Consider the following 23,401-nt stretch of genomic DNA (forward strand, 5'->3'; position numbering starts at 1 on the left):
TTATATCATTGTGTATTCTCTTGACTGTCCCATCAGTGCTGTAGTCACTGATATCTTTGTGACATGTATGTTGCCTTTCTTTCCTTCAAGGAATGTATAAAATACATTTGCATATTAATACAGAGGAGTCGGAAGTACAAAAAACGGAGGAGTCGGAACATTTATCTACCGACCCCCAGAACCCTGCCATTAAATGACGGATACACTGTAGCAGCCTCAGAGATAGCAGCAGGTTACAACGTTTCCATGTGACTTCACCCATTCCGATGTTACATCACGTCATCTACCCTAGTCACACCCAGAGCTGCAATCGCAATTCTGCAGATGGTCTGCTATCACTTAAAGGGTACCTTTCATCAAAAAAACTTTTGATATATTATAGATTAATGTATGCAGAATAACTTTCCAATTGCATGTTATTAAAAAATATGCTTATTTTTATTTAATTTTCCACTTTGAAAAAAATTACCACTAGGGGTCTCCCTACCAGTCTTGGCCGCAAGCCCCTTTTTTTTTTTTTTTCTTTCCTATTTATAGATTTCAGACTCATGCTGGAGTCCTAAATCTCAGACTGCAGCCGGGACACAGACAAACTCAGCACTGCTCCCTGGTCTGTTGCAAATGGGGCGTGAACTAGCCAAAAAGGGGCGTGGTTTCACAACCCGACTTATTTACTATTGAATTCACAGAAAATTCTGTAAATAAATGGCTGGAAATTTCCACCTAGAAAAAGCTGCTCAGAAAATTTCCCCGACTTGTAAATCTGTGAATCCCCAAAGGGGAATCCTAAAAGTCAGAACCAACATTTCACACTTGTAAAAACCCGACACTCTTAGTAAATGAGGCCCAATATCTCCCAGTTTTATAGTTTGTATTCTTGTCTGGTTGGTTTCTTTTGCATAGATTTCACGGTTACGAGGGAGGGGGCAGTAAAAGTTGGAGACCCCCATACCCTGTCATAAAGCTGTTCTGCCCACTATAGAAGAAGCTATCCTTCCCATGATGCACAGCTGCAGTCCCTGCTGATTCGGCGTCTGTACCCAGTATGTTCTTCAGTTGTAACAGCTGCGATAACAGGTCTGGTGATCCAGCATTTCATTCTATGGCGTGCGCACGGGTGCGACACATTTAACTCTAGGGTGGACACCTGAACGTGTGAACGATCATTTACATCGTGGAAAGACTATTCAAGTATTGCGTCGATTCATGCAAAGCCTGAAAAGAAATCATAAGGAATAGAAGGATCAATATGACGTCGCATCCTCCACAAACTCCACAGCTACGCAAGTCTACGGATCGGCATGTCCGATAATTTCCAGCATTTATTGGTCTCTTGTCCATCAGAAGATCCGGTCCACTTTGTCCGGCCCTTTCTCCCTCTTTTATGATTCTTCTTGTTCACAGCTCGGACTTAGTATAAGCTTTGACCAGGAATGCTAAGAATGCGCCCGTCGTTGGCTCAGGCTGATGGATAAATTTGGGGCATCTGTAGACTGTCTAGTCTAGGTTTAGACCAAATATTAGTTGGCTTAGGCTGGAAAGAAACGCATACAAAAAAAATAAAAAAAATAATAAAGGGGAACATTTTTTAATTGATTTTTCAAGCCAAAAAAAACTCCCTGGCACTCGGCGACCCCCGTCCTCTTTTATGGACCGGCCCCATATACTTTGGATTAGGACGAACAGTGAACTCTGAGCACCAGAGAGTGAATGTCGATAATGTACACTCAGGGATGTGGAAATCCTATCGTCCGGGACAAGTAGTTTTGGGTGCCGGGCAGGTGAATTGTTTATAGATTTAGCCCTGTATCGGGCGAGCAGGGACAGATCGACTTCCCCCGCATTTTTCTTTAATGCCGGTGTGAGGCGCAGGAGCGGATGCAAGTCTGCACCTCACCCCGGCGCTCAGGGTGTATGTAGGGGGCGGTGGCCCCCAGCTGACCGCAGAGCCCGATGTTTGCATGACATAATTTAGCCACGCCCCCTTATCTCCCCTCCCGGAGGATGGAGGACGCAGCTACACATTACACAAGAAGCACAGCTCCACCCCCGCACACAGCTCCTCCCCTCCCCCTGCTCTGTCTCCACAGGACCTAATCCACCATGGGGAGGTTAAAAGTTTGCACGGGGAAAACACGAGGGACGGGGGGGGGGGGAGAGAGGACGTCCGGTGTGAGGTGAGATTTTCAAACCCATGCAACCTCACACCGGCGGTGACTACAGCTCTGATGTCCACTCATGGCGGCTCAGGTGAGGAGGCCGAGAATGCAGGCGGCGGCAGGAAGGGTGGTTGTATATGTATTGGTGTGAGTGTATGTGTGATGTGTGTGTGTGGTGTATGTAATTTATGATGTGGGGGGGGCAGCGGCGGGTGTATGTATGATGTCTGAGTGTATCTGTGTGTATGTAATGTATGATGTGGGGGAGCAGTGGCGGGTGTGTGTGTGTATGTATGATATGGGGGCAGTGGCCAGTGTATGTATATGTGCATGCATGAATGTTTTGTACAGGGGAGGACTGACACGTCGGGCATTAGGGCAGTGCCCAAGGACCCGTGTCTTTATTTTCAGTGGTTTCTGGTCACTCGCACTAAATTGCACCCCCAGAATCCCACCCCCTTCGTACTCACCCGCCAACCAAGAGCCCCACGGATATATGCAAACACGCCCGAACCAAAACTACAACTTCCAGCATGTTACACCATAACCTAAACTGTAGAACTATAAAGTGTAACATGCTGGGAGTTGTAGTTTTGGTTTGTGTCAGCTGCAGAGCCATAGGATGTGTCAGGGAATACAGGGAATTACAGTTAGTAACTACAACACCCAGCATGCCCTGATGCAGCCTATGGCTCTGCAGCTGACCCAAACCAAAACTACAACTCCCAGCATGTTACACCATAACCTAAACTATAGAACTATAAAGTGTAACATGCTGGGAGTTGTAGTTTTGGTTTGGGTCAGCTGCAGAGCCATAGGCTGCATCAGGGCATGCTGGGTGTTGTAGTTACTAACTGTAATTCCCTGTATTCCCTGACACATCCTATGGCTCTGTAGCTGACACAAACCAAAACTACAACTCCCAGCATGTTACACAACAACCTTAACTGTACTACTATACAGTGCAACATGCTGCAACACCCACACAACCATTGACTGTATCAGGGCATGCTGGGAGTTGTAGTTATCTAGTAACTAAATGCAACTTCCAGCAATTTTCTGACACATAAATTAGAGTAAATAAAATGCAGCACATAAACTGCAGTAACACAGCGGCGTTCAGTGTTTTCCAACCAAAAGACTCCATATATAAGTCCCTATGAAGACTGAAACAATAGTGATTAAAATATTTTAAAAAGTGCGTATACATGTGAATAAGCCCCTTTACTAATAAGTGTCCAATTTTCTTTAAAGGAGTACTCTGGTGCAGAGTATTCCTGCTCCGTCCTGCAAAAAAAAAAATAAACCATCTCTCACCTTCCTGGGTTCCCACGGAGCGCCAGTACAGCTGATCGGTCCTCCGGTCCATCCTCTTCATACTTCCGGGTGTAATGAAGCGTCACATGGCGCTCAGCCTATTGCCGGCCGCCGCGATGTTCTGCCTCGGCCCATAATAGGCTGAGCGCCATGTGACGCTTCGTTCACACGGAAGTATGAAGAGGATGGACCGGAGGACTGATCAGCTGTACTGGCGCTCCGCTGTGTGATGTGGAGGTGGTGCGCTGTATAGGACAGGGGGGCAGCTAGGTGTTAGTGTGAACATTAACTTATCTAAGACATTATTTACAGGAGACAACATCCTGTGTATTTGAGCCCTCCGCTCCCAATGTGACCTTTCCTGCCCGTTCCCGCAATGTCTACCCATTCCCAAAACGCGTGTCCAGTCCCGCCCCTTAAGGCAACAATTGCCTAATCCTGCCTGTTCCCGCAACGTGTTCCCAATTCTGCCTGTTCACGCAAAAATTCTGAAAGGTGCCTTCTACCTAGTTATAAAATATTATAGGTGCAGGCAGCTTAACACTATCCCCCAGCTTTTCCAGACTCCTAAATGGCACATCTGCTTAGTACTGCAACAAACATGGCTTCTAGCATTTTACAGGGACTATTGAGTTAAAGGAAAACTGTCAGCTTGCTCCCCCTGCACTAACCAGCAGTACTGGCTGATAGTGCGGGGGACGCTGATCAGTTTGATGCCTACTGTGCCCGGATCTGCCCCGCCGTTCATCCGAAATCTTTGCTTTACTGTATATGCTAATTGAGTGCTAACTGGCACAGGTGGAATTACTGGCACGTCGGCAACGCTCGTCCGCAGCACCGCTCAGCTCATCGATATTCCTCCCGCCGCCTCTCCCTCTTCATTACAGAGCGAGAAGAGGGAGGAATATTAATGAGCTGGGCGGTGCTGCGTACGAGCGGCGCTGACGTCAGAGTGCCAGTAACCCCGTCTGTGCCAGTTAGCACCTAATTAGCATATACAGAAAGACAAAGATTTCGGCCGAACGGGGTGGATCCGGGCACAGTAGGCATCAAACTGATCAGCGTCCCCTGCACTACCAGCCAGTACCACTGGTTAGTGTGGGGGGGAGCAAGCTGACAGGTGATTTTAGTATGTACCTGGCAGACAGTAATGGACATGCTTAGGAAGGATCTGCGCTTGTCTTGGGATAAATGGCTATGTTGTGAGATTACCATAACACTGTGGCTAGCTTTTTGTGAACTGGTATTTCCTGTTTGACTTTTCTTTTTTTGGCTACAAATCCCACAATTCCATTCTCCTCTCTTCCACACATCAGCCACCCCACCCATTGAAACATAAATGAGCTGCATCCATTCAAAAGACCTGTGGTTTTCCCTCAGGGTGCCTGCAGCTGTTGCATTAGTTGTGGATTGATCTCTCTCCCACCAAGCGATCGCTCCACCCATTGAAGCAGGCAGGCTCCCTGTCATCAGCTGACTAGTGATGTCAGGTCTCGGCTGCATTGCAACCTGGGAAAAATCTGAGACAAGTCATTTTGTATGCTGGTAAAAATAAATATTGGGGGGAAAATCACAGAAGAATTGTGAGAAAATCGTCACACACAGGTACAGACACTATATTATGGACTACACTAACTTTACAGCCCCTGTAGCATAGTCAAATAAAACAAAAAATCCTGGAATACCCCTTTAAGTGTTTCTTTGCATAAACGGATACAGCTATAAGCAGAAATGGCATTCATGAGCATAAAAAAAATAAAAGCTAGGTGAGAATATCCAACCTAGCTTTTTCATGCTCCTGAATGGCATTTCTGCTTATAGCTGTATCAAATTATGCACAGGCACACTTCACAGCTCATATAATAGTCCTTGTAATGGTGCTGGGGCTAGTAATGTAGTAATGGTGGCCAGCTGTCCATGTGGTTGTTGTACTAAGCAGATATGTCATTCAGGAGCCTGGGAAAGCTGTGTGTGACTTTCAGACCCTGTAATGACTCATGAGCACTAATGAATCCTCAGGAGAAGACCATTAATTATGGTTAGAAGATCAATGGAGACAACCACTGAGGTCATGAAGACCAAACCAGAAGACGGGCGTTCTGGAGAATATAAATCCTAGGGGAACCAGAAGGGAAAAACTGGGGGGCCATCTAGAACCTGATATTATGACTGGAGTAGATGACATTTGGTGTCTCGGTTTCGAGAAGAGCAATGAGGAACCGGAGAATGTTAATATACATATAAAGATTGGTCGTAAACGGGTACTCCTATGGAAAACTTAATTTATTTAAATTTTTTTTTTTAAATCAACTGGTGCCAGAAAGTTAAACAGATTGGTAAATTACTTCTATTAAAAAAATCTTAATCTTGCTGGCGTTGTGGTAATGGTGAGGGTTCGATGTCGCACATCTGGTGGAGTTGCCCCAAACTCCTACCCTTCTGGCAGACGAGCTTAGGCTGGGTTCACACCACGTTTTGTTAAATACGGTTCCCGTATATGGCTGGGGGGGAGGGGGCGGGGCTTAATCGCGGCGCCCGCACTCAGCCGTATTCGGGAACCGTATTTAATGCATGTCTATGAGCCGACCGGAGTGAACCGCAGCCTCTGGTCGGCTTTGTTTTCGGCCGTATGCTGTTTCCCAACCGTAGGCAAAAACGCGGTTGACCACATTTTTGCCTGCGGTCGGGAAACCGCGATTAAGCCCCGCCCCCCTCCTCCCAGCCGTATACTGGAACCGTATTTAACAAAACGTGGTGTGAACCCAGCCTTACAGGTCATCAGTGAGGTGTGTGGGATACAGGTCCCTTTTAGCCCAGATGCCGATTTACTCTACATGTTTCCCATGGCGCAGGCGAAATCGAAGAAATCCCTCACGAGACATCTACTTCAGGTCGCAAAAACGAATCCCCAGGAAAGATCCTGCCCCCCCCCCTCCCCCCCTCTAGAGGAATGGTTCGCTGAAGTGGCCCATATTAAACACATGGAGGAGCTTCTGGTGGTCCAACCCTGTGGATGCTTCTAGATGGGCCGCAACTTGGCTCCCATGGTCTTCCTTTTGCTCTTCCCGCAGATACCGGCTTCTCAGCTAATCCTTGTATAATCGCTTCCCCTCTGTCTTCCCCTCTGTCTTCCCCTCTGTCTTCCCCTCTGTCTTCCCCTCTGTCTTCCCCTCTGTCTTCCCCTCTGTCTTCCCCTCTGTCTTCCCCTCTGTCTTCCCCTCTGTCTTCCCCTCTGTCTTCCCCTCTGTCTTCCCCTCTGTCTTCCCCTCTGTCTTCCCCTCTGTCTTCCCCTCTGTCTTCCCCTCTGTCTTCCCCTCTGTCTTCCCCTCTGTCTTCCCCTCTGTCTTCCCCTCTGTCTTCCCCTCTGTCTTCCCCTCTGTCTTCCCCCTCTGTCTTCCCCCTCTGTCTTCCCCCTCTGTCTTCCCCCTCTGTCTTCCCCCTCTGTCTTCCCCCTCTGTCTTCCCCCTCTGTCTTCCCCCTCTGTCTTCCCCCTCTGTCTTCCCCCTCTGTCTTCCCCCTCTGTCTTCCCCCTCTGTCTTCCCCCTCTGTCTTCCCCCTCTGTCTTCCCCCTCTGTCTTCCCCCTCTGTCTTCCCCCTCTGTCTTCCCCCTCTGTCTTCCCCCTCTGTCTTCCCCCTCTGTCTTCCCCCTCTGTCTTCCCCCTCTGTCTTCCCCCTCTGTCTTCCCCCTCTGTCTTCCCCCTCTGTCTTCCCCCTCTGTCTTCCCCCTCTGTCTTCCCCCTCTGTCTTCCCCCTCTGTCTTCCCCCTCTGTCTTCCCCCTCTGTCTTCCCCCTCTGTCTTCCCCCTCTGTCTCCCCCTCTGTCTCCCCCCTCTGTCTTCCCCCTCTGTCTTCCCCCTCTGTCTTCCCCCTCTGTCTTCCCCCTCTGTCTTCCCCCTCTGTCTTCCCCCTCTGTCTTCCCCCTCTGTCTTCCCCCTCTGTCTTCCCCCTCTGTCTCCCCCTCTGTCTCCCCCTCTGTCTCCCCCTCTGTCTCCCCCTCTGTCTCCCCCTCTGTCTCCCCCTCTGTCTCCCCCTCTGTCTCCCCCTCTGTCTCCCCCTCTGTCTTCCCCTCTGTCTTCCCCTCTGTCTTCCCCCTCTGTCTTCCCCCTCTGTCTTCCCCCTCTGTCTTCCCCCTCTGTCTTCCCCCTCTGTCTTCCCCCTCTGTCTTCCCCCTCTGTCTTCCCCCTCTGTCTTCCCCCTCTGTCTTCCCCCTCTGTCTTCCCCCTCTGTCTTCCCCCTCTGTCTTCCCCCTCTGTCTTCCCCCTCTGTCTTCCCCCTCTGTCTTCCCCCTCTGTCTTCCCCCTCTGTCTTCCCCCTCTGTCTTCCCCCTCTGTCTTCCCCCTCTGTCTTCCCCCTCTGTCTTCCCCCTCTGTCTTCCCCCTCTGTCTTCCCCCTCTGTCTTCCCCCTCTGTCTTCCCCCTCTGTCTTCCCCCTCTGTCTTCCCCCTCTGTCTTCCCCCTCTGTCTTCCCCCTCTGTCTTCCCCCTCTGTCTTCCCCCTCTGTCTTCCCCCTCTGTCTTCCCCCTCTGTCTTCCCCGCTGCCTATGGGGTCTGTTGCTGGTCGGTCGCCGCCCCGGACGGATTCTTTTGATCTGTGTTTTCTTGTCTAATCTCTCTATTATTTCTTTTTTTCTTTGTTGTCTATGTTTTTCCCGCTCTCTCAACGTTTTCTCTATACCGTATTTTTCACCGTATAAGACGCAAGTCGGTGCGTCTTATACGGCGAATACACCCCTATTGCGGCGGTCCCTGCGGCCATCAACGGCCGGGACCCGCGGCTAATACAGGACATCACCGATCGTGGTGATGCCCTGTATTAACCCTTCAGACGCTGCGATCAAAGCTGACCGCCGCGTCTGAAGGGAAAGTGACACTAACCCGGCTGTTCAGCGATTTCACCGCGGCGTCCCGAACAGCCTGACTGACTAGCCGGGTTAGTGCTTACAGGACACCGGGGGGGACCTTACCTGCCTCCTCGGTGTCTTCTCCGTTCAGGGATCCCCTGTATGGCCGGCGCTCTCCTTCCTCGTCATCACGTCTTCGCGTACGTGCGTCGGCGTGCGTAACGACGTGATGGCGGCGACGGAGAGCGAGGATACCCGGCCGGCAGCAGAGACGTTCCGGAGCGACGGGGACGCGGCGACAGCGATGGAGCGACATCCAGGGCAGCGTTGACTGGTCCGGAGCGGCGGGGACACGTGAATATTACCTCCTATGCAGTGGTCTTCAATCTGCGGACCTCCAGATGTTGCAAAACTACAACTCCCAGCATGCCCGGACAGCCAACGGCTGTCCGGGCATGCTGGGAGTTGTAGTTTTGCAACATCTGGAGGTCCGCAGGTTGAAGACCACTATTGGGTTCAAAATCTTTATTTTTTTAGATTTTGCACCTATAAATTGGGTGCGTCTTATACGCCGGTGCGTCCTATAGGGCGAAAAATACGGTATGCCTTTTCATTCGCACTTCTACGTCTGTTATACCGTCTTGGTCTTGTATTTCTTGTTCTTTTTTTTCTGTCCCTGTCGGCCCACTATCCCAGGCCACCTCTTCTTACTGATTCTATACCCCTGCCCTGGTGTTTGGACGGTTTTCTTAATTTCTTTTACCTTAATATCTCTTGGTGCTTTCGCGTATTTGTTCCAATATTTTATTTCTTTACCTCTATGTTTTGATCTGTTCTATTTCGGCCCGTCAGGCCGTTGTTACTGTACATTACTTGCTTTATTGAGTTTTTGTCATTACTGATTTGTTCAATATTTTCTGAATTTGAAAAAAAAAAAAAAAAAAAAAAAAAAAAAATCGTAATCTTTCCAGCACTTTTTAGGGTCTGAATACTACAGAGGAAATGGGTTTTCTTTTTGGAACACAGAGCTCTCTGCTGACATCACGAGCACAGTGCTCTCTGCTGACATCTCTGTCCATTTTAGGAACTGTCCAGAGAAGCATATGTTTGCTATGGGGATTTTCTCCTACTCTGGACAGTTCTTAAAATGGACAGAGATGTCAGCAGAGAGCACTGTGCTCGTGATGTCAGCAGAGAGCTCTGTGTTCCAACAAGAAAACCATTTCCTCGGTAGTATTCAGCAGCTAATAAGTACTGGAGGGATTATGATTTTTTTTAATAGATTTTTTAATAGAAGTAATTTACAAATTTGGTTTACTTTCTGTCACCAGTTGATTTAAAAAAATAAATAAATAAAAATAAAAAAGTTTTCCATGGGAGTACCCCTTTAAGGTGGAATCACACACTAGACTTAATACAGTTGATGGTGTGCCGGGCCCGATTGACCATCTGGTGTGTTGGATGATAGAAGGATTCGGTGGGTTGAACTTTAGGGTCCGTTCCCACCTGGCGTATTTTGCTGCGTATTTTCTGCGTATTTTATTTCCCATTTGAAGTCAATGGTTGGGAAAATACGCAGCAAAATACGCCAGGTGGGAACGCACCCTAAGGGTACGTTCCCACACGGCGTATTTTGCTGCGTATTTGCTGTGTATTTGGTGCTGCATATTTTCCTACCCATTGACTTCAACAGAGAAAATAAAATACGCAGCAGCAAATACGCAGCAAATACGCCGTGTGGGAATGTACCCTAAATGTTCCTGACCCTTTCTTCCTCACGGAGAGGTGTCTGGCAGCTTACTCCCCCCTATCCTCATTGACAACTATTAGAGACTCTGCTGTCTTGAGCGTTTTGGGTACGTGTCGTCTCTGTATATTTATATGGCTGGCTTTATATAGGTAATGATAGTGTAGACTGTAGAGACTATTTATGTGTAGATATAGACATGCAGAGAATTCGACTGAACGTCTGCCTCCATTATAAGACACCTGTCGCCATAAGTCACCAGGACGGTCCCTGACTTAGAAATCTCTCTCCCTGTTTGGGTTTAGGGCATGATCTGTCAATCAAGTCCAGCAGAAGCCTCACAGCCATGCCCCCTTGTGATGTCAGGCACCCCCCCCCCCCCCCATGCTAGTCTATGATATCATGAGGGGGCGGGGCTGTGATGTCACAAGCCTTCAGCCCCTGCATCGCCAGTCATAAGGCTTAAGGCTCCGTGCACCAGATGGCACGGGGGGGGGATGGGGGTGTTCCCAGTGGCAGGACCCCTGCGATCAGACATCTGATCCCCTATAGGGGGATAATATATCTAGGGGCAGAGTACCCCTTTAAGGGGTCTTCCTGCTAGATTTTTTCTACTTCTCCGTGCAAAAACCATGGCACACGAGTAATTTTAAGCAGAATTTCCATGTGATCGAAGCCTCATTGATGTCAATAGAAGGTCCTGACCTGTCCAAACAATCCTCATTAGGACCTTCTATTGACATCAATGAGGCTTCGATCACATGGAAATTCTGCTTCAAATTACTCGTGTGCCATGGTTTTTGCACGGAGCAGTAGAGTAAATCCAGCAGTGTGGATGACCCCTTAAAGGGGTACCCCGCCCCGTAGATATCTTATCCCCTAACCAAAGGAGAGGTAAAGTGGAGAAAATATAAGAAAAGTAGTGAAAATCCAGCAGTGTGAACGAGCCCTAAAGGGATCCAAAGTTACCACCAATCCATAGGATAGATAAATGACTGATCGCTTGGGTGCCAGTGGTTGAACCCCGCCAAGCATGGAGGGTCACAGTCCTATGGTTTAATGTAGCGGTAGTGTCCATACATGACCTCCTCTCTATATACTGCTGCGCTGTATGGTGTATCCTCTAGTTATCTGTACTGTGCCGCGTCTACACCAAGGAAACATGAGATCATCTGCGTGGAAACAATTCTATACCATGGGAGGAGACGTGATGGTTGGGGACTGTCTGGGCGTTGGGTGTGACCGCACACCATGATGTCACAACATTAATAAAATAATTAAAGCTTTGGTTATTGCTCCGCCCTTCGGGAGGTGACCGCCCATTCCCACGTGCAAAGTGTAAGGTCCCATATTAAGGTGACGGCCTCGTCTATAGAAGGTTCTGTTTAATCCCCGTATAGGAAAGTTCTTATAATTCTTCTTATCAGGATCTGTTCACTAATAGGATTATGTTTGGCTCGGAGTCTCCGCTTTTACCTCCCCCTTTGAACTGTTCATCATTACGACTGACAAAGGTTTATGATGAGGGTTGTAGTTGAAGAGACACAGGTTGTGGAGCGCTGATTCAATGTGTAAACTTAAAGAAGCACTCCAGGAATTATTTCCTTATATAGTGCAGCGTAGGCTATGATTACATTATAATGTAGAGGTTCTTGTGTATGCCTTGTGATTACCTGTTTTAGCTTATGTGGCATGTAGAGATGAGCGAACTTACAGTAAATTCGATTCGTCACGAACTTCTCGGCTCGGCAGTTGATGACTTATCCTGCGTAAATTAGTTCAGCTTTCAGGTGCTCCGGTGGGCTGGAAAAGGTGGATACATTCCTAGGAAAGAGTCTCCTAGGACTGCATCCAACTTTTCCAGCCCACCGGAGCACCTGAAAGCTGAACTAATTTATGCAGGAAAAGTCATCAACTGCCGAGCCGAGAAGTCCATGACGAATCGAATTTACTGTAAGTTCGCTCATCTCTGGTGGCATGCATGGAGTTTTCAGCCATACTGATTGCAGTTCCATCACTGAAATGATTTCTCTAGTGCTGCCCACATTTCCCATGAATAATCTGGCTTTGCAGAGAGAGTAGGTAGAGTCTCATCACTGCGCCTGGTCATCTAATTAGGCTGCTGGGGCTTTAGGTCACCCAGGAGAAATGAGACTCCTAATTGGATTGAGGTCAGTTCACACTATGTGCAGTTTTGATGTTTTCTTATTTAAAGTACAATTCAGTTGTGCTGTTTTATTTTTATTTTATTTATTTTTTTAACTTGAAATGCTTTTTGGCTGTTCTTGCTGCGATTTTCCAAAATTATTGGGATAACTACTTTTTTTATTTTTTACTGTGACTTCAGTAAAATGGCACAATTTCAGAGGAAGTCAACTGACCCGGGACTGACCACTTCCTCTGACACATTAAACGCTGATTTTCTGAGGGTCAGACTGGTGATCACATGACCCAGTTACAGTAATAAACCACACAGGTGTAGCTGGGCTGGAATGAAACAGATGGTGCTGTAGGATAAGTGATGGTGAGTGTGCAGGATATGGGCAAAAAATATACATACCTGGAGTGACGCTTTAACTCCCATTTATTTTGCCTACCATAAAGCGTGCACACCTCCCCCCCCCCCCCCCACGGTTCGGTTTGTCGCCCCCTGCTGATGATATCAGAATACGGACACATGACGGTGATGGCAATATTCAGGATTCCATACACACCTGTGATGCAGGACCTAAATATAATATATATATACAGCTGATATTTGTAGGCGGCTAGGGGGGGGGGGGGGGGTCTGCTACTCATTACCACTTTAGGGTTCGGATATGGGGGGATGGATTTTGTGTTGCACAGCTTGGAGATCAGTGAACACAATAGGCAGACTCCAATAGGTTCCTTGTCTATAGCCCCAGTTACACAGATAGTGGAGGATGGGCTCTATTTTTGGCTGGGTCTGTGTCCATTGTTCCCCAACATGTGGCTCGGCAGCTATTGTAAAACTACAATTCCCAGCATGCCCTGACAGCCTTCGGCTGTCAGGGCATGCTGGGAGTTGTAGTTTTACAACAGCTAGAAAGCTGCTCATTGACTGCTCTAATGCAGTGCCCTAGCTGATTTGTAAGATTTCCCAGATAGAACACTATTGCAGCAAACCCTCAGCTGTGACGAGTATTAGATCTGTGCAAGTTTTCAGCATTTCGGTTTCTTGTTCTCCACTGTTAAGAATGCTGGGAGTTGTAGTGCCTGTATCCCTGTCATGTTGTGTCTGTGCATCTGCTACACGGTGCCTCTGTGCTTTGGGATGCTGGGAGTTGTAGTGCCTGTATCCCTGTCGTGTTGTGACTGGAGGATGCTGGGAGTTGTAGTGCCTGTATCCCTGTCGTGTTCTGACTGGAGGATGCTGGGAGTTGTAGTGCCTGTATCCCTGTCATGTTGTGTCTGTGCATCTGCTACACGGCGCCTCTGTGCTTGGGGATGCTGGTAGTTGTAGTGCCCGTATCCCTATCATGTTGTGATTGTTCTCCTGGTACAAGGTGCCTCTGTGCCTGAGGATGCTGGGAGTTGTAGTGCCTGTATCCCTGTAATGTTGTGACTGGAGGATGCTGGGAGTTGTAGTGCCTGTATCCCGGTCGTGTTGTGACCTGAGGATGCTGAGAGTTGTAGTGCCTGTATCCCTGTCGTGTTGTGTCTGTGCATCTGCTACACGGTGCCTCTGTGCTTGGGGATGCTGGGAGTTGTAGTGCCCGTATCCATGTCATGTTGTGATTGTTCTCCTGGTACAAGGTGCCTCTGTGCTTGAGGATGCTGGGAGTTGTAGTGCCTGTATCGCTGTCGTGTTGTGACTGGAGGATGCTGGGAGTTGTAGTGTCTGTATCCCTGTCATGTTGTGTCTGTGCATCTGCTACACGGTGCCTCTGTGCTTGGGGATGCTGGGAGTTGTAGTGCCTGTATCCCTGTCATGTTGTGACTGGAGGATGCTGGGAGTTGTAGTGCCTGTATCCCTGTCGTGTTGTGACTGTGCATCTGCTACACGGTGCCTCTGCCTGGGGATGCTGGGAGTTGTAGTGCCTGTATCCCTGTCGTATTGTGACTGGAGGATTCTGGGATTTGTAGTGCCTGTATCCCTGTCCGTGCATCTGCTACACGGTGCCTCTGTGCCTGGGGATGCTGGGAGTTGCAGTGCTCTGCGTATCCCACCTCTTACCTGCGGAGTCCCGGCACGGTGTATTAGTCGTGCGGTGCGAATCATTTACACTCAATATTTCTCTTTATTTGTTCATTATCTGCTCTAATTGGCGCTCTGCGAGGTTATTAGCCGCTGTGTGAAGATCGCTAATTGCTGTGTGATTATTCTCTGTGAGCGGCGGCTCTGCGCGCGACGGGACTGGGGAAAAAATACAAGACTCAGTCTATAGACTGCCGGGAGAATCGCTGGGAACTACAAGTCTCAGCAAGGGCAGATTGGAAAGAGCGTAAGTGGTGCGACCAAGTGCAGCTCAGTCTGAACTACGGCGCTTATTCCCATTGAAAACAATGGGACACAGATCGCATATTGGCAAATATGACCCATATACTGATGATCCTTAGCTGTGCTCAGACAGGACGACACCTCCCTATATATTAAGTTAAAGGGGTACTCCACCCCTAGACATCTTATCCCCTATCCAAAGCATAAGGGACAAGATGTCTGATCATGGGGGTCCTACCTCTGGGACCCCCGCGATTTTCATGCAGCACCTGGCATTCTAAACAGTATGTTCAGATAATTGGTTTCCCGCAGCGGGGGTCATGAGGGCACGCCGCGCCCCCCTCGTGACTTCGCCCCCTTTTCTCATTTCTATAATAAAATACTGTAAACAAAAATCTATATTTAGTATTGCTGTGTGTGTGGAAGTCTCTCAACTATTAAAGGGGTAGTCCAGTGGTGAAAACTCTCTCTGTACTCTCTCTGTACGGGGCCCCGGCTCTCTGCCGAGATAGCGGGTGTCGACCCCCGCACGAGGCGGCGGCCGACACGCCCCCTCAATACATCTCAATGGCAGAGCCGGAGATTGCCGAAGGCAGCGCTTCGGCTCTGCCATAGAGTTGTATGGAGGGGGCGTGTCGGCCGCCGCTTCGTGCGGAGGTCGACACGCCCCCTTCCCGCAGGCTGTCGGGGCTCCGTACAGGAGATCGCGGGGGGGCCCCAGGGGTTGGACCCCCCGCGATCTGCAACTTATCCCCTATCCTTAAGATAGGGGATAAGTTGTAAACCACTGAGTCACCACTGGACTACTCCTTTAAAATAAAAACCTCAATGAAACTGCACGGTGAATGGCGTAAATGTAAAAATTAAGTCTAGAATTTCATATAGTCACTTCATATACTGGAAAAAAATACAGTGATCCCTCAACTTATAATGGCCTCAACATACAATAGTTTCAACATACAATGGTCTTTTCTGGACCATTGTAACTTGAAACCAGACTCAACATACAATGCTATGGAATCTGCAAAACGTGTCAATGGCCAGAAGAACCGATATTTCAGAATGGACATTTCACTGGTAAAACCCCTGTATTCCTTAAGTGCATGCACTGACTGGTGTCTGGTAGCGCCCCCTACAGTACAGGGAGGTATTACATGTTCTGTACTCTTTACCTGTATTACTGAAGTGTATGCACTGACTGGTGTCTGGTAGCGCCCCCTACAGTACAGGGAGGTATTACATGTTCTGTACTCTTTACCTGTATTACTGAAGTGTATGCACTGACTGGTGTCTGGTAGCGCCCCCTACAGTACAGGGAGGTATTACATGTTCTGTACTCTTTACCTGTATTACTGAAGTGTATGCACTGACTGGTGTCTGGTAGCGCCCCCTACAGTACAGGGAGGTATTACATGTTCTGTACTCTTTACCTGTATTACTGAAGTGTATGCACTGACTGGTGTCTGGTAGCGCCCCCTACAGTACAGGGAGGTATTACATGTTCTGTACTCTTTACCTGTATTACTGAAGTGTATGCACTGACTGGTGTCTGGTAGTGCCCCCTACAGTACAGAGAGGTATTACATGTTCTGTACTCTTTACCTGTATTACTGAAGTGTATGCACTGACTGGTGTCTGGTAGCGCCCCCTACAGTACAGGGAGGTATTACATGTTCTGTACTCTTTACCTGTATTACTGAAGTGTATGCACTGACTGGTGTCTGGTAGTGCCCCCTACAGTACAGAGAGGTATTACATGTTCTGTACTCTTTACCTGGGTCAGAGTTAGCTGCTCCTTTGGACACCAGGTTTGGGAGCCTCCATGTTAATTTTTTTAGGACGTTGTGTGTTCTGTACAGGATCCTGAAGAAGCTTCTGTCCTCTACATAGGCCAGTGTTTCCCAAAGAGGGTGCCTCCAGCTGTTGCAAAACTACAACTCCCAGCATGCCCGGACAGCCGAAGGCTGTCCGGGCATGCTGGGAGTTGTAGTTTTGCAACAGCTGGAGGCACCCTCTTAGGGAAACACTGAAATAGACAGTGATTACAGCTCCCAGCAGATCTTTCTTACTTTTATATGTAAGGACTTGTTATATCTCTTAGTTATCTACTTATTTTTCTTTAATCCTCATGTTTTTCCTATTTTTGGATGACATTTTGGGGCTTCAGAACCAATTACCAGGTTTTCCATAGAGTTATGGTCTCAACATACGATGGTTTCAACATACAATGGCCGTCCTGGAACCAATTAATATTGTAACTTGAGGGATCCCTGTACTAAAAGATGATCAGAAAGTCACATCGAAACCAAAATTGTAACAATGAAAACTGTAAATCGTGGCACAAAAAAAATGACCCTCCTAGATTCTCATTAACTGAAAAGGGGTTAAAGGGGTCAGAAGAGGACAATTTTATGCACACTCATTTTCTTAGTTATACAATTATAGATAAGGGTCACATAAGAGTGGGGATCCGCAGTGTATTTGATGCTGCGGATGCACCTGACGGCAGTCACAAGGGACTGCACAGCGAGCTCTCTACTGCAGCCCGGTAGCTCTGTGTCCACTCTTATGGGCAGATTTCTTTAGCGTGAAACCAGTCGCTACAAGCGGACAGACAGCGCTACCTGGCTTGCTGTGCAGTCCCGCGCCTCTGACTGCCGTCAGGCGCATCCGCAGCATCAAATACGATTGCAGATCTGCCTCCAGTGCGACCCTGCCCTTAAAGGGGTACTCTGGTGGAAAACAAATATATATTTTTTTTTTAAATCAACTTGTGCCAAAAAGTTATACAGATTTGTAAATTACATCATCATAATAATCTTAACCCTTCCAGTACTTATCAGCTGCTGTATGTTGCACAGGAAACTGTGTAGTTCTTAGCTGTCTGACCACTGTGCTCTTTGCTGACACCTCTGTCCATGTCAGGAACTGTCCAGAGCAGGAACAAATCCCCATAGAAAAACTCTCCTGCTTCGGACAGTTCCTGACACGGACAGAGGTGGCAGCAGAGAGCACTGTGGTCAGACTGGAAAGAACTACACAACTTCCTGTGGAGCGTACAGCAGCTAGTTACTGGAAGGGTTAAGATTTTTATATAGAAATAATTTACATATCTGTATAACTTTCTGGCACCAGTTGATTAGAAAAAAAATTGTTTTCCACCAGAGGACCCCTTTACGGTCATTTTGACTGTAACGTGGACTGCGTAGAAATGAAACACAAACCCTTATTAATATGCAAAAGAAGCAATATTTTTTTCAGTTTCGCCCCATCAATATATATTTTTTTTGAGCTTTACTGTAGATTCTGTGGTGTCATTTATAAAGTACAATTGGTCCCACAAAAAACAAGCCTCATATGGTGGGAGAATTCAGACTTTATGGCTAGTAAAAGGCGAGAGGAAGAAAATATGAAAACCCCAAAATCGCTGCGTCCTCAAGGGGTTAAGTCCAATATCAGCAATGTTATTAAGAGTCTAATATATACTAATGGGACCCAAACTATAAATTAAAGTAATAAAAATGAAAATTTCCCTATATCAATGTGACTGGGTGTTAAAGGGGTACTCTCCCTTTTTTTTTTTTTTTTATAATTTGTTTTTTAGCAACTGGTGCCAGAAAGTTAAACAGATTTGTAAATCACTTCTATTAAAAAAATCTTAATCCTTCCAGTACTTCTTAGCTGTTGAATACTACAGAGGAAATTCTTTTCTTTTTGGAACACAGAGCTCTCTGCTGACATCATGACCACAGTGCTCTCTGCTGACACCTCTGTCCATTTTAGGAACTGTCCAGAGTAGGAGAAAATCCCCATAGAAAACATATGCTGCTCTGGACAGTTCCTAAAATGGACAGAGATGTCAGCAGAGAGCACTGTGCTCGTGATGTCAGCAGAGAGCACTGTGTTCCAAAAAGAAAATAATTTAATCTGTAGTATTCAGCAGCTAATAAGTACTGGAAGGATTAAGAATCTTTAATAGAAGTGATTTACAAATCTGTTTACATTTCTGGCACCAGTTGATTAAAAATGAAAAATAAAAGTTTTTTCCACCGGAGTACCCCTTTAAGCATGAGTAATTTTGGTCCTGTCCCTATGATATCCAGCAGCTCGTCCTCCGGGGTCAGGTTTCAAGGGGGGGGAGGGTCATCTTATTACTTAGGCTTCACCAGACGTGACTGCGGATTTGCTGCTGGGGGAGGGTAAAGGGCGCAGAACCTGTATTGTTTTTGTTAGTCTTTTGTTCTTAGTGAAGCTTATTTTAGGCCGGGTTCACACAGGGCTTTTTTGTCCATATTTTACTTTTTGTATAGAAAAACGGAGTCGGCTAAGGCCGCATTCACATCACGATTTTATCCTTGAAAACCATTGACTTCTATTGATCGTATCCATCGCGTGCAACCGTTCTCCGAATTTTTTTTGTCTGATACAAAGTTGTTTGACTACAATTTTTCATTCTGATTCAAAAACTGATTTTATTCGCATCGATTTTTTTTTTTTAACATTACCATCTTTGTAAATCGTACTGAATCGTATTGCTGTAAATCTTAATCCGCATAATACACATTTTTGTGCGACAGCTTCAGAATGGACTCGATTGAGAAACATAAAAACAGATATAAAATATATGTATCCAAAAATGTTTAAAAACTGACTACAATATGTCTGCCGTGCGACTTTTAGACTCCTCCAATTAGATTTTTATTTTATAATAACATTTTAGGACATCAATACATCTCCCTTCATCATCACCGCCTGTCATCATCCCACAACCCCCCTTCATCATCACCGCCTGTCATCATCCCACAACCCCCCTTCATCATCACCGCCTGTCATCATCCCACAACCCCCCTTCATCATCACCGCCTGTCATCATCCCACAACCCCCCTTCATCATCACCGCCTGTCATCATCCCACAACCCCCCTTCATCATCACCGCCTGTCATCATACCACAACCCCCTCCCCCTTCATCATCACCGCCTGTCATCATCCCACAACCCCCTCCTCCTTCATCATCACCGCCTGTCATCATCCCACAACCCCCCTTCATCATCACCGCCTGTCATCATCCCACAACCCCCCTTCATCATCACCGCCTGTCATCATCCCACAACCCCCTCCTCCTTCATCATCACCGCCTGTCATCATCCCACAACCCTCCCTTCATCATCACCGCCTGTCATCATCCCACAACCCTCCCTTCATCATCATCACCGCCTGTCAATGTCGCAGTGGTCTTCAACCTGCGGACCTCCAGATGTTTCAAAACTACAACTCCCAGCATGCCGATAACTGTCCGGCATGCTGGGAGTTGTAGTTTTGAAACATCTGGAGGTCCGCAGGTTGAAGACCACTGCCGGGCCTTCGTCATCATCCAGACCCCCCCCCCCCCCTTTTAGTTTTGTACTCCACTCTCCTCGGTGGGAAGGAAGGGTGAGCTGGTCGCCCGGATCTGTGTTGCAGGGACCGTCCGGTGGGGAGGGGTAGTCGTTCCGGGCTGTCCATCTTCACCAGGGGGGGGGCCTCTTCTCTGCGCTTCGGGCCCAGAATAATGACGTTGCCTTGACGATGACGCACAGGGACGTTGCGCATGAACGTCCCTGTGCGTCGTCGTCAAGGCAACGTAACTATTCCGAGGCTGTGCCTGAAGCGCGGAGAAGAGGGCCCCCCGGTGAAGATTGACAGCCCGGAACGACTATCCCTCCCCACCGGACGGTCCCTGCAGCACAGATGGCCTGGACCAGCTCACCCTAACGTCCCGCCTAGGGAAGGGGAGTGCAAAACAAAAGAGGGGGGGGGGGGGGCTGGATGATGACTAAGGCCCGGCAGTGGTCTTCAACCTGCGGACCTCCAGATGCTTCAAAACTACAACTCCCAGTATGCCCGGACAGCCGATGGCTGTCCGGGCATGCTGGGAGTTGTAGTTTTGAAACATCTGGAGGTCCGCAGGTTGAAGACCACTGAGGGCGGAGAGTTCACTCGAGTATAAGCCGAGGGGGGTATGGCATACAGCAGCATCCATATTTAGCATCTAAATGTTTACTGCCCCCATTTGCAACTGTATAAAATGTATATGTTAAAGGAATGGCGAAAGGCTCTAGAATTAAAGGGGTACTCCACTGCTTAGCGTTTGGAGAAGAATGTTCTGAGCATATATAAAGCCGACGCCGGGGGCTCGTGACATCACGGCCCTGCCCCCTCGTGATGTCACGCCCCACCCTCCCAATTGACTTGCATTTTGGGGGGGTGGAGGGTGATGTCACGAGCTCCCGACTCGAAGTGTTCGCAACATTTTGTTCCAATCACTGACTCGGAGTACCCCTTTAAGTTCTGCCCAACAAAAGGATAAACTTTTCTAGATCAGTATTTCTCCTCCAACCTTTTTTTTTTTTTTTTTTAGCTCTTCAGTTGTTTCAAAACTACACCTCCCGTCATTCCCTGACTGCCCTCCTCTGTTGGGGATGATGAGAGTTGTAGTTGGGCATCTGCCGTATAGAGCCACAGAGTAAGGCCCCCCCGTTCACACTGAGGAATTGGCTATGAATTCTCGTTTAAAAATTCCACTGTGGAATTTGCGCAGAATTGACACGGAAATATAGAAATATAGAAAACTTTTTTAATTTTTTATCTGGCCGAAAAATCACCAATTAGAATTTCCCTTTTCGAAAATTCTGGGCGGAAAACATTTTTACAATTGAGTTTTAAGGGATTCTGCTTAAAGAATGAACATGCTCTTTCTTCAAGCGGAGAGGAATTCTGCCTCGGCGCGAGCGCAATTTCCGCAGTGTGAACGAGAGAGAAAAATACATTAAGGTCTATGGGAAGAAGAGATGTTTTTTTATTTTTTCAAGCGGAGAATTCACGAGGAATTATTAGAGTAAATTCCTTGTGAATTCCTCAGTGTGAATGGTCCCTTAAAGGGGTATTCCAGGAATTTTTGTTATTTGACTATTTTACAGGGGCTGTAAAGTTAGTGTAGTCCATAATATAGTGTCTGTACCTGAGTGTGATGGTTTTCTCACAATTCTTCTGTGATTTTCACCCCAATATTTATTTTTACCAGCATACAAAATTACTGTTGTCTCAGATTTTTCCCAGGTTGCAATGCGGCCGAGACCTGACATCACTAGTCAGCTGATGACAGGGAGCCTGTCTGCTCCAATGGGTGGAGCGATCACTTGGTGGGAGAGAGATCAATCTGCAACTAATGCAACAGCTGTAGGCACCCTGATTGAAAACCCCAGGTCTTTTGAATGGATGCAGCTCATTTATGTTTCAATGGGTGGGGTGGCTGATGTGTGGTAGGGAGAAAATGGAATTATGGTATTTGTAGTCAAAAAAAGAAAACTCATACCAGTTTACAAAAATCTAGCCACAGTGTTATGGTGGACTCACAACATAGTCATTTAGCCCCAAGACAAGCGCAGATCCTTCCTAAGCATGTCCGTTACTGTCTGCCAGGTACGTACTAAAATCACCTTATGGTGGAGAACCCCTTTAAGGTTATCCAGGCTTAGCAGAGTTTAGCTTTTTTATTTTTTTTATTTTATATTTTCTCATTTTTAAGAAATTGCGCCACTCGTGCCCTTAGTTTTGTGTGCCCCATTGCAGCTCTTTTAATTTGAAATGCAATACCACACACAACCTGAGGACAAGGGGTGGCACTATTTATGAGAGAAATCAGCATTTTTTTGTTTGTTTTTTGGACAATCTCCTCTCTCCATATCCTAAAGCCATATATTTTTGTGAGCTAACCTTCCACCATCTTGTCTCTTCCTCCCAGGTGACATTTGATGATGCTGCAGTTTACTTCTCAGAGGAACAATGGCAGAACCTAGAGGAGTTTCAGAAGAAAATCTACAAAGAGCTCATTAAAGAAATCTATGAGACGATGCTGGCCCTGGGTAGGTATGATGGGCACCGGCTGCTGACAGGGAGATATATCCAGTACTACCTACTATATATCCTGATACCATAGAGAGAGCTGGAGGGGAGGAGTAAAACTACCATATATCATGATCCCATAGAGAGAGCAGTATACAGATAGAGCTGGAGGGGAGGTGTATAACTACTATATATCATGATCCCATAGAGATAGCAGCAGTATACAGGTAGAGCTGGAGGGGAGGTGTATAACTACTATATATCATGATCCCATAGAGAGAGCAGCAGTATACAGGTAGAGCTGGAGGGGAGGAGTATAACTACTATATATCCTGATCCCATAGAGATAGCAGCAGTATACAGATAGAGCTGGAGGGGAGGTGTATAACTACTATATATCATGATCCCATAGAGATAGCAGCAGTATACAGGTAGAGCTGGAGGGGAGGTGTATAACTACTATATATCATGATCCCATAGAGAGAGCAGCAGTATACAGGTAGAGCTGGAGGGGAGGAGTATAACTACTATATATCCTGATCCCATAGAGATAGCAGCAGTATACAGATAGAGCTGGAGGGGAGGTGTATAACTACTATATATCATGATCCCATAGAGATAGCAGCAGTATACAGATAGAGCTGGAGGGGAGGTGTATAACTACTATATATCATGATCCCATAGAGATAGCAGCAGTATACAGATAGAGCTGGAGGGGAGGTGTATAACTACTATATATCATGATCCCATAGAGAAAGCAGCAGTATACAGATAGAGCTGGAGGGGAGAGGTATAACTACCATATATCCTGATCCCATAGAGATAGCAGCAGTATACAGATAGAGCTGGAGAGGTGTATAACTACTATATACCCTGATCCCATAGAGCGCCAGACGGGAGGTGTATAACTACTAGGGATCGACCGATTATCGGTTTGGCCAATATTATCGTCCGATATTCACGATTTGGGGGACCTTGGGGGGGGGGGGGGGGG

The 23,401-nt window shown here is 47.2% G+C and overlaps 1 protein-coding gene across 1 annotated transcript in view; it reads left to right on the forward strand.

Annotated features, from left to right (window-relative positions):
• The window catches only part of LOC130272844 (uncharacterized), a 42,232-nt gene that overhangs the window by 8,402 nt on the left and 10,429 nt on the right, over window positions 1-23,401 (forward strand). Inside the window, exon 2 of the mRNA XM_056518800.1 lies at window positions 22,307-22,427. Coding sequence (XP_056374775.1) covers window positions 22,307-22,427 — 121 coding nt within the window. The remainder of the gene's footprint in view (window positions 1-22,306; window positions 22,428-23,401) is intronic.

The sequence above is a fragment of the Hyla sarda genome, chromosome 5 (genome assembly GCF_029499605.1).
Source record: "Hyla sarda isolate aHylSar1 chromosome 5, aHylSar1.hap1, whole genome shotgun sequence".
NCBI classification, from domain to species: domain Eukaryota; kingdom Metazoa; phylum Chordata; class Amphibia; order Anura; family Hylidae; genus Hyla; species Hyla sarda.